The sequence below is a fragment of the Crassostrea angulata genome, chromosome 3 (genome assembly GCF_025612915.1).
Source record: "Crassostrea angulata isolate pt1a10 chromosome 3, ASM2561291v2, whole genome shotgun sequence".
NCBI lineage: Eukaryota > Metazoa > Mollusca > Bivalvia > Ostreida > Ostreidae > Magallana > Magallana angulata.
Genome location: NC_069113.1, coordinates 54,643,431 through 54,655,710, shown reverse-complemented (window position 1 = coordinate 54,655,710; position 12,280 = coordinate 54,643,431). Strand labels below are relative to the sequence as shown.

General features: G+C 33.2%; 1 protein-coding gene across 7 annotated transcripts in view; it reads left to right on the top strand.

Annotated features, from left to right (window-relative positions):
• LOC128176028 (double-stranded RNA-specific adenosine deaminase-like) overlaps positions 1–12,280 on the top strand; it is a 28,735-nt gene that overhangs the window by 13,475 nt on the left and 2,980 nt on the right. For 2 of the 7 annotated variants that reach the window (XM_052842018.1, XM_052842024.1), the window contains exons 2-11: positions 5,191–5,329; positions 5,613–5,817; positions 8,364–8,490; positions 8,613–8,749; positions 9,056–9,188; positions 9,378–9,550; positions 9,683–9,818; positions 10,058–10,250; positions 10,409–10,502; positions 11,646–11,789. In XM_052842018.1, the coding sequence (XP_052697978.1) occupies positions 5,236–5,329; positions 5,613–5,817; positions 8,364–8,490; positions 8,613–8,749; positions 9,056–9,188; positions 9,378–9,550; positions 9,683–9,818; positions 10,058–10,250; positions 10,409–10,502; positions 11,646–11,789 (1,436 nt within the window). In that variant the 5' untranslated portion in view covers positions 5,191–5,235. Of the gene's footprint in view, positions 1–4,965; positions 5,036–5,190; positions 5,330–5,612; positions 5,818–8,363; positions 8,491–8,612; positions 8,750–9,055; positions 9,189–9,377; positions 9,551–9,682; positions 9,819–10,057; positions 10,251–10,408; positions 10,503–11,645; positions 11,790–12,280 lie in introns of those variants that run through there. The other 5 variants (XM_052842019.1, XM_052842022.1, XM_052842021.1 and 2 more) reach the window with 5 other exon arrangements.

Below are 12,280 nucleotides of genomic sequence, written 5' to 3'. Positions count from 1 at the left end.
TTCTTGGTTAAGAAAATAGTTTTATGTTCGGCTTAAATTAACTCGTACCTAAAATTATTCGATAATTGTTGAATCGTACTTTTACACATTCGGATTTGTATTTGCTAAGTCGTTCTTGAAATCGATAAGCTTTGTTAATTCGTACTTGGAATCATTCGGATTTTGTTAATTCGTAACAAGAATAATTCGATTTTTTTGTCTTAGTTTTTTATGTTGGTTTAAGAACCCTGCTTCTTACAGGAACTTCTAGCTTTACTTTCGACATTACCGGAAGACCCACTCGTTGCTTTGCAACGAGCTTTGCTCTAGTTCTTATTATTCTTTTTTTTCTTTTTCTGACTTTTTTGGAGCGTTATTTCTCAAAAACTACCCAACCGATTTGCACGAAATTTTTAGGAGTGATAGAACATCATCGTCGCTACATATTATCAAATTTTTGCATGATGACGTCACTTCCGGTTTCAGATATAGACGATTTTGTAAATTTTTAAGGGTTATTTTGTCCACGCATCTCCTCCGAAACTAATCAAGATAGAAGCTTAAAATTTTCAGGGGTTGTAGATGAATGTCTGTAGATGTACCCCCATGCTTCCAATTATGAAAATTGCTCAAGGCCTCGAAGCTCGCCTGAACCTGAAAATAAGCACCAAAATTTTCCACGAAATTTTTGCACATTCTCTGTAATACCTTTCGATGTGCACATAATTTGTTAAAACATGTAATGCAAAAGTTGTTTCAATTTTCACGAGCTTTCCTTTGATTTTAAGAAAAAGGGGCTGACCCCTCAAATTAGGGGCCAAGGGGGCTCTAAAGTCTTCTTACAATAACTCTTTACTGAACAATAATTTGTTATTAATTATAGAAGCAAAAATGTTCATCGTACAGCTGTTTATCTATACAGTATCATACTGAAGTCATATATTACGTAATTAGGGGTTTCAAGGGGCCAGAAGTTCAAAACTTTGATCATTAATATCTGAAAAAGGAGAAATATTTTTAAAAGCAATCTAGAACAAAAGTTGCTTAAAATGGTGTTCTTGTCAATATGCTACCTTAAATGTTTTTGTTTATGACCCCATTTAGGAGTTAAAGGGTCGGCCCCTAAAACACATTCGTACAGATATCTCAAGAACGGTTAACATTTCATGAACACTTGTTGAACAAAATATGTTTAAATTTGCAAGACCTTGAATGTGATATCAAGAAAAAGGGGCTGGCCTGTCAAATTAGGGGCCAAAAGGGCTCTAATGTCTTTTTACAATAACTCTTTACTGAACAATATTTTGTTATTAATTATAGAAGCAAAAATGTTCATTGTACAGCTGTTCAACTATACAGTACCATACCTAAGTCATATATTACGTAATTAGGGGTTTCAAAGGGCCAGAACTTCAAACTATGATCATTAATATCTGAAAAAGGAGAAATATTTTAAAAAGCAATGTAGAACAAAAGTTCTTCAAAATAATGTTCTGAACAATATTAAACCAAAATATTTGTTGTTAGTGGCCTCGGTAAGGGGTTAAAGGGTCGGCCCCTAAAACACATTTGTACATATATCTCGAGAACGGTTTACAATTCATGAACGCTTGTAGAACAAAATATGTTTATATTAGCGAGACTTATTATTTGATATCAAGAAAAAGGGGCTGGCCCAACAAATTAGGGGGTACAAGGGCTACTAAGTCTTTTTATGATAACTCTTTTTGGACCAATAATTTGATATTTATTATAAAACAACAAAGCAGCTTTTATTAAGCTTAATTAAAACTGAAATCCGTTTTAAAATCAGACAATGCATTACAGAGATATCAGGGTTTAAATATTGATTTTTCCGGAAATTTTGTTTCCGCGTTCTTGGTTTAAAAAATAGCGTAATGTTCATAGTAAAATTAACTCGTACCAAAAATAATTGTTAAGTCGTACTTAAAAACATTCAGATTTTTTGTTAAGTCGTTCTTGAAATCAAAAAGGTTTTTGTTAAATCGTACTTAAAATCATTCGGGTTTGTTAAGTCGTACCAGGAATAATTCGATTTTTTTCATCTTTTTATTTTAGTTACTCTTGTTATTGGTTAAAGAGCTCTGCTTTTTCCAGGAACTTTCAGCTTTACTTCCGACATTAACGGAAGACCCACTCGTTGCTTTGCAACGAGCTTTGCTCTAGTTATACTTTTTTTTCTTTTTCTGACTTTTTTGGAGCGTTATTTCTCAGAAACTATTCAACCGATTTACACCAAATTTTTAGGAGTTATAAAGCATCAATGTCGCTACTGATTATTAAAATTTCAAATGATTACGTCACTTCCGGTTTCAGATATGGACGATATTGTAAATTTTTAAGGGTCATTTTGTCCACGCATCTCCTCTGAAACTAATCATGATAAAAGCTTGAAATTTGCAGGGATTGTAGATGAATGTCTGTAGATTTCCCTCCATGCTTCCAATTGCGAAAAATGCGCAAGGCCTAGAAGCTCGCCTGAACCTGAAAATTAGCACCATATTTTTTCACAAAATTTTCGCACATTTTCCGTAATATCTTTTGACGTATAAATATTTTGTTAAAACATGTAATGTAAAAGCTGTTTCAATTTGCACGGGCTTTTATTTGATATCAAGAAAAAGGGGCTGGCCCCTCAAATTAGGGGCCAAGAGGGCTCTAAAGTCTATTTGCAATAACTTTTTAGTGAACAATAATTTGTTATCAATTATAGAAGCAAAAATGTTCATTGTACAGCTGTTTATCTATACAGTGCCATACTTAAGTCATATATTACGTAATAAGGGGTTTCAAGGGGCCAGAAGTTCAAAACTTTGATCGTTAATATCTGAAAAAGGAGAAATATTTTGAAAAGCAATGTAGAACAAAAGTTATTCAAAATAATGTTTTGTACAATATGCTACCTTAAATGTTTTTGTTTATGACCCCATTTAGGAGTTAAAGGGTCGGCCCCTAAAACACATTTGTACAGATATCTCAAGAACGGTAAACATTTTGTGAACACTTGTAAAACAAAATATGTTTATATTTACAAGACCTTTCATTTGATGTCAAGAAAAAGGGGCTGGCTCCTCAAATTAGGGGTCAAGAGGGCTCTAATGTCTTCTTACAATAACTCATTACTGAACAATATTTTGTTATTAATTATAGAAGCAAAAATGTTCATTGTACAGCTTTTAATCTATACATTACCATACCTAAGTCATATATTACGTCATTAGGGGTTTCAAGGGGCCAGAACTCAAAACTCTGATCATTAATATCTGAAAAAGGAGAACTATTTGTAAAAGCAATGTAGAACAAAAGTTCTTCAAAATAATGTTCTTAACAATATGATACCAAAAATTTTGTTGTAAGGGGTTAAAGGGTCGGCCCCTAAAATGCATTTGTACAGATATCTCGAGAACGGTTTACAATTCATGAACACTTGTAGAACAAAATATGTTTATATTAGCGAGACCTTTTATTTGATATCAAGAAAAAGGGGCTGACCCCTCAAATTAGGGGCCAGAAGGGCTACTAAGTCTTTTCATAATAACTCTTTTCTGACCAATAATTTGATAATAATCATCAAGCAGCAAAGAAGCTTTTATTAAGCTTAATTTAAGACCGAAACCCGTTTTAAAATCGGACGATGCATTACAGAGATATCGGGGTTAAGAAATTATTTTTTTCCGGAAATTTTGATTCCGCGTCCTTGGTTTAAAAAATAGCGTTATGTTTAAAGTTAAATTAACTCGTACCAAAAATAATTGTTAAGTCGTACTTCAACACATTCGGATTTTTTTTGTTAAGTCGTTCTTGAAATCGGAAAGGTGATTGTTAAGTCGTACTAAAAATCATTCGTATTTTGTTAAGTCGTACCAGGAATAATTCGATTTTTTTTCATCTTTTATATTTAAGTTACTCTTGTTATTGGTTTAAGAGCTCTGCTTCTTACAGGAACTTCCAGCTTTACTTCCGACATTAACGGAAGACCCTACTCGTTGCTTTGCAACGAGCTTTGCTCTAGTTATTATTCTTTTTTTTTCTTACCGATTTTGTGCAGACGATTTCTCGGAGATGGCAGGGTCGATTTCGCTCAAATTTTCAATATAAACGTGTTTTTATCTAAACCTGATATATAATTTTTATTTTTTAAAAATATACTTCCGGTCGGAAGTTATCGTCCGTTTACGATTTTAAAAAGTCAATTTTGTCTGTCGGGTTTCTCAAAAACGAGCAAAGATTTAGAGCTGAAATTTTCAGAAATGATAGATCTACCGTTTTTCTAATGTACCTCGGTCAAGAGAAGGTCCGCCGTCACTTCCGGTCGTCACCGGAAGGAAATTTGAAAAATTAAATTTTTCGACTTTTTTATTTTTTTATATTTTTCTTTGAAATTTTAACACCTTATAGTGACCCTTTCACTGATTAAGAATATGTAATTAGTTTTAAAATCGATCAAGGCATTCTCGAGAAATTAAGCGTCAAAGTTTTGAAGCGGAGTCCGAGTAGCTCAGTCGATATAGTCGTGGACATGGCCCAGGCGACCCGGGTTCAAGCCTGGAGTGCCGCAAAATTTTTTTCTCTTTTTTTCGCTTAGATCTACGATTTTATCTTTGAATTGATAAGTTTAATCTTATTTATTCAAAAATTGGATGGAAGACCCACTCGTTGCTCGCAACGAGATCGAATCTAGTTATTATTATTACTCTCCGCGTATTGAACACCAATGAAACATTGTATTAAATTTTTATATGATGATCTATTTTTTTTTTTCTACCACTTTTTGTATTATTACTATTTTTTTTTTTTGCTCTTACTTACTTATGCTTACTAACACATGTAATACTATGTTGTATTATAATTTATATATAATTTATTAGACCCTTGACATCACAATTTAATGTAAATATGTTATTGTACCTCATGTACCATTGTATGATAATGGTTTGAGAGAATAAATTGAATTGAATTGAATTGAGAAATAGTTCGGACATGAAGTATTTAATAAAGCATCACCCGTTTGATACAGCAAAGGTTTATCACACGGGTAATATACACCACACGTATGAGATAAAGCATATTCATGTTTATATGTACTTCATAACAGTAACCTAGTTTTTAGTGAATGTAAGAAGACCATTAAACAAACGGATATGTTTCCAGCAATTATTGTGTTTAAGTTCTTTTTCAGTTCTTTTTCAGTTCGCTTTAACTCAAGGAAGTAAGAAACAGTCGGTAGAAGCCATCATGCCAAAAAGAAAGATGAATTTGTATCATTTATTACTGAATAAACGTGCATGGTATGAAAATCACCATTTGTCAAAGAGGAGAAGAATGGAAGGTATGTTGATTTCCATTAGATGTCAGTTGAAAAAAAAACTAGTTTCCTGTTTTAATCATTAAATCACTGAAAGAAAAAGATAAATGAAATATTTATAAATTGTGAAGTAATTTAAAAATCATATATTTGTAATATGACCATATGTTTTTGTTGTCGGTCAGTAGATATGAAGCCAGCGATAGTACAGGTAGAATTTTAAATTTTCCTGGAACACAAACATCCAAGAATTTTAGAAATGAATTATTATACAGGTTAAACATGTGTACATATGTTATATTTAAAGGTGTTCATGAAGTCAAAAAACTACCGCCGAAAGTAGAACCAATGCGATGTAGATATTCTTCCCTTCCCTCGCCAGCAAATTACGATTTTAACCCGCCTAGTCTGCAGAAGAACGCCATTAGTGCATTCATGGATTACGGCCAGAGGATTGGCAAAGAGCCAAAACTCGACTGTCAGGCAGTCTGTTTTTGGTCTGAAAATCCAAAGTAATGTACCATTCACGTGTCTTTTGCCAAGTAGAATCAAATACCTGTATTTTTAAACCTTTATTGTAAATGAAAAAAGTAAGAATTTTTGAATTTGTTTAATTGTGCGTTTCGAATGATTGACAAAAACTTGAATGTTAGAAGTCAAGTTTTGCCTAGGTAACATTTTAGCCGATGGTCGGGAGAACAAAGGATCACTTGTATACAACAAAACAGTTGACATACGAGTAGGGTCTATATAGGCTTCTTTCTTCAAAAAATGATATCGATTTCCGTTCCACTTCTTGATTTCAAGCCATACACATAAACTCTTATGTTCTTGTTTTCTGAATGTATAGTGATTTTCTAAAAGTTTCACAGTCGCTGTCCTACCAGTATGCGTCATGGACATTTTTTAAATTTTATTATTTGTTAAGTGTTATTTTCAGTTTACTTTCTATTATACGGAACATGTATTTTATATGTGTTTATTGACAACAAGGGCATATTTGCAACTATGGAGAGTCTCGCGTGATGCGATTTGAAAGGTCGTTTTATGCATCAATTTTCTTTTGTTCTATTGAAAATATGAAATCGATATCCTTTAAAAATAAGGAATGTGATATTTTACTTCATTCTCGTATGGGATCATAATAACGATTTTTAAATTATCACATAATTTATTTATTCCTTATCCACAATGACATTAAAATGGGGTATATATTTTCCTTAATAAATATCTCATTCATGTTTTGAACATGATATTTCAAAATCTATGCAACAGACCCGCATCAATAAGAACACATTCAATTGCTTTTATCAGAAGCTAATTTTGCAAGATTTTTTTATTTGAATATAATATTTAATTCAAACGATTGTCAAGCAAGTTTCTATATTAATGTCCCTCGTTGGTACAGATGTTTTACGCGATGTGGTCCTTTATATGAGAGGATAACGCAGAATTTTCATATATTTTTAAAGCGTGCATGATATTTTTCGGAAGCAAATATAAACATGGCGGTAAAAATATTGCTAGTTCTTTCTTTGGAGATGATACATTTAATTAAAAAAAAAGTAATCGGTGTAAGAAATGCAAATTATAAAAAAGGAAATTGAAACAATTACATAACTCGGTTTTTAGATATCAGCGTTTCTAAACAAAACGATGAAACAGCATACCACTTTGAAGTTTGAAGTAATGAATACGGTATCTTGTTTTAAAAGATTTAATTGTATTTCCGGAAACTTGAATTTGTGAATTTGTAGAAGGAACTAGATTGTGTGGCTGATTACGAGGATAATCTAAATACTATAAAACAAAAGCGTCATGGGCACAGCACCAGACGGTTCTAGCACCTACTTTGCATCCACAAAACCAGCCAGATATAGGACTTCTATCTGTTTGACCTTTTTCAATCCAACAATTGTATTTTTTTGAAGATGCATGGCGAGGTTGTATTTTAACATGGCATTGTATAAGGTTTAAAATATTTTTAATCTGGTTTACAGAAAACTCGTAACTACCCTGTGCGCTAACATGTTCATTTACATAATTAACTGCCTGTTCCAACTGATGTATGCCAAAAGTTATGTCTCTTAAAAATATTTCTGATAGGACAGGGAAGTTTATTTTGACATCTGATGCCTCAGTAAATACATTTTTTAAATGTCTTCAATTTGAAGAGCAAACGTGCATTAAAGAAAGACAATCAGAGTAAAATACAAAATGCACAATCCTCTATAAAAAAATCATTATAATAAGGTGTTTATACAAACCGATAATTAAAAAAAAAAAGAAAAATCATGCCAACAGGTGGATTCGAACTAGGATGCCAAAAAAAAATACCTTTAGATTTGCGGTAAGTGACAGCGGTGAAACCAACTGAGCTTATTCAAACTTTAATATGTAATAAAAACCACTATAATACAAATAAGTTAATAAAAAGTTCTCACAAATAATGACCCCAGGACAATGGGGAGTGTCCCTAATAAAATCCTATCTTAATCTATTCCTTTGAACAAAATATCTTATTTTTATTGGGGCAAGCCTGCCTTGATGGCGTTCTAGGTCAAAATTCATGCAGAAAAAGACCGTTTTACTGCAAAAATGATATTTAAGCCAACTTTGAAAGTTAATTTAAGAATTAAAAGCGCAATTTGCTAGGTTTTTCATAAAGATTCGTTCCGTGATATCGATAGCTCTTATAGAATTTCGAACTCTAATTGTATCTTGCTTGTAATGCATTTGACTTTTATACATGTATTTTGAAGAATCAATGATAGATTGTCAATTCTTCTATTGCACTTGCAGATTTTTATGTTATATGTACATGAATACGGATGGGCTGTAAACCCTGAAGTGAATAAAGAATGAATGAATAAACACTTAAAACATGTACTTGAAAAAAAAAATAATAATAAAATTTCAAAACTGAGCTTTACGGACCCGATGCCTTTTACAAACGGATTCAATACACTTTCCAACAATCTGATTTTAATAATAGAATTAAGTGTGATTTTGTCTTTGCATATTTAGATAATATTAATTTTTTTTTTCAAACGCATAGATTCGTAGCTACCGCACAATTTGGAGACGGACCCGTTATTCAGGCGGAAGGTTCGAACAAGAAAGAGGCCAGGACCAAGGCAGCAGACATAGCTCTAAGAAAGGTGTACAAATATACCGGCGTTCAGGTACGTCACAATCAAACACACGAACAATCAATAAAAACAGCAAGCCTCTAAAAAGAACAGTTCCTGTAAAAAAATAAATAAACCAAATGTTATTTGAAAAAATTATAACGTTACAATGTTAGGCTTCTCAAGGTACTGGAATGTCCTTGGCCATCCCAGATAAGGACCCAGTGAGCGCTCTCATGGGGCTTGGGCAGTCTTTAGGACTCAATGCAAGGATCGAGCAAGCTTCACAAACTGGACCGTCGCACTGTCCCACGTGAGTAGCTTTCGTTAAGCTGTCGCCTAAAAATTGGATTAGTAGTACAAACCTCCTGGCCTGGATAAAAAATGTGATGCCCGCAAATTAAAGCAATCAATTTACCGGTTAATTTTTCTAAGTTAATATTTCACCTTTTTTTAAAATTTAAAACTTTTTAGGGAAACATAAGTTAACAAAACTGATACTATAGTTAAACAAAGAGCGGTTCTCAAAATGTTGATCATTGAAAGTATATAAGTTTTATAATACACCCATTCAAATTAAAACATATTTTTTTTCCAGTCTTAAGCTTTTTGTTTCCAGATTTCGTTTGTTTGCTAAACTTGGAGATCGAGAGTTCCGGATGATTAAACACGGAAACAAAAAGGAGGGTCGCAAAAAGGCTGCAAACATAGCACTCCTACAGCTCCAGTGTGAAGGAGAAATACCCAAACCAGTATGGTATCTCTATATATATCTACAAAAACCTTTAATGCACTTCAGTAACCCTAAACTAAGTGATCCCTGAAGATGTCAGTTTCATTTTATATTCTAACATAATAACAATTTTGACGTAGTGATATCTAGTTCACTTTGACATGTCTACAGATGACACTCATTCACTACATTAAATTGTAAATCTCAGAAACTACGGAGTATTGACAGCATAAACTGCAGCTCAAGAAGTGCCAACTTCATTGATATATGCCCACCTGGAAAAAATCCACTTCAAATGTTTTACGAATATGCGCAGTCACAGCACTTAACATGTGACGTCATTGAAACGTCATCACGCATAGGCCCGCCCCATGATTTAACGTGAGTTTTCGTGTGGACACTAATAGAAAGAATGCGATTCATGTACACAACATTCCTGCAATAGCTATGTTGATATATTAACTAAGTTCATGTCATCTCGTGTTTAAGTAAATATAAGTTGGGTTCTGACAGATTCTATATGGCGGCCCGTCTGAGTGAACATCAATTTGATATTGTCACTGGGAAAAGTTTAAATGAGACTAAAAATCGTGCTACAGCAGAAGCTCTGCGACAGTTAAAGAAACAGGGATTATATACACAGACTCAGGTGAAAATCTAATGTCGGTATTATTATCAAGACATTCCTTACAAAAAGACAGAAACATCGATAGATATTACATGTATATTTGACTGATAATGTATATATATAATAGAACTATATAAATCTCGTTTAAACAATGCCGAATAGATTATTCAATATAATAGGACAATAACAATAACGATAAATGACTTTTAACCATATACAGTTTCCGACAGCATGTTTTAAAATAGATTGTTTTTCCCCAGAAAGCAACTGAAGCGATACATGTACCGCTCTCAATACGAACATTCGGTGATAGGGTAGCCATGAAGACATTGGCGAAATTCAGGAGCTTGGTAGCTTCCGTTAGCGAGGACTTGTCTGGGCGGAAGGTTATTGCCGCCATCTTGTTGCACGATGATATTGAGGATCAGCTCTCGGTCGTCAGTTTAGGGACAGGTATCCATGGTTACGTGACGTATGTGATATATATTTTTGTTCATGGAATTATATGATTAAGCATGTTATAAGTCTTTAATCTTTTTAAAATACTTTGTTTACAAAGTGATCTTGGTTTGTAAAGAGGAAAACGGATTATATCGTCATGTTTTAAACAGGAAACTGCTTCGTCACGGGCGATAACCTTTGTGATGAGGGGAATGTAATTCACGACTCTCACGCTGAAATCATCGCTAAAAGGGGATTTCAAAGGTAAATATTGTAAATACTGGAAAAAGATTATCTAGTATTGCAGTTTCATTACGTAGGTTCGATATTCGGAGCTCATTTTATACTAAATTAATAATCTGAAAGAGAAGAGTTCTACACTAGGCAAAATTGCTAACGCACCACTTACTATTTCTATGATTGTTTTAGATCTGAACTTAACAAAGATAAATTAGTATATTATTTTAACAGTTTATTATAATACAGAAAATGAAACATCATTTGTTGCAAACTTATTGACCAATTGCTTTAAGTACTGTTTATGAAACATTGGTACCTCCTATTATGTGATTCACATATCAATTTCGGGTGTGGCCTCCATTTGCGCGGATAAAAGCGATATGTCTGTCTTTGTCGCTTAGTAATTACTTGGCGCTTTGAAATTCTTGCTCGGTCCCTCGCACTTCCGGTTTGAACAAATTTCCGGTACAACCTTGACGTGTGGTGCCTATTACTGTGGCTACCTAAAAAAGACATTTTTTTTATTAGATAAGCATGGTGCATCATTTTTTAGCTAATATCACAGGTAATCGTTAAATTATGAAAAAACAATTATAACCTCTCTAAAGGAGCACCCTGCAGAGACCATACCAACTGCCTTGCCACGCTCGTCTATGGTCAAACGCGGCATACCCCGTCGTTTTTTTGTGTGAGTTTTTAGTTACACATGCATCAATTATAAGAATTTCCAAAAAAGTGTGAGCACGATTTGAACATTGCTAAAGAACAGTTACGCTTCGGTTAACATTGTATCCATTTATCCGTTTGGTCATTTAAATGTCTTACTTATGATTAAAGTCAACTATTTAAACATTAAATTCATCTTTAAAATTTTTTAGGATGTAAATACTATTCCATTTAAATGGTACGTTAGCAATGTTGTGTCTAGTGTATATAATGATAGAGGAAAATGCTCGAAATTTAAAAGTTTACATAAATGGATTTATTTTTACCAAATGAAACTTTATAACATAGAACTTCATTTCTCAAATTTTAAGGTAAATCTGCATGATGGTTAATTTGTTAACCACTCAGACTCCTTAACGTGTCATTGAAGGTATCTACTACTGATTGGTTTGAAAAAAATATTTGGCTATATAGACATGTTTTACATGTAATTTGCTACAGGTACTTGTTGAAAGAAATCTATCGTTTAAGAGACAGAAGAATATTTAAACAGACGTTATTCGGGACTCTGAAGGTTATGTCTCACCTGTCTTTTCACCTCTATATCTCCACGGCCCCGTGTGGTGATGGGGCAATCTTTACACAGTAGGTGCACGTACTGTTTATAATCTGGGGGAGGAAGGTACATGCATAGTATAGCATTTGTCCATGGTGAGAACTGTGCACATTATGCATGCGTGTAGGAAGTACTGTATGCATATACAACAGGTTTTATCTGTGTACGTGTAGGAAGTACATTTTTGTAATGATTGCTCTATTCTAAAAACAATCAGTAATATATATGTATATTTTACACACGTTGAAATTAGTATGAGGGATTTAAATTTTCCCTATAAACGGTATTTAATACATGTCATTATATGTCGGGTCATATCTGCTGTATCTCTAATGATAAGATGAAAGAAATAATTTTTAGCAATAAAATGATAATATTTAGTTTCGGATATAACTGAATTCATATGATTATGGCTGACGATATAGAAAGATGGGGCCCTACTTGATCAATATGTATTCATTCATATAATTATTATCGGAGAATAACATCATCCAATAAAACGTTCTTTTTTTGCTGATCT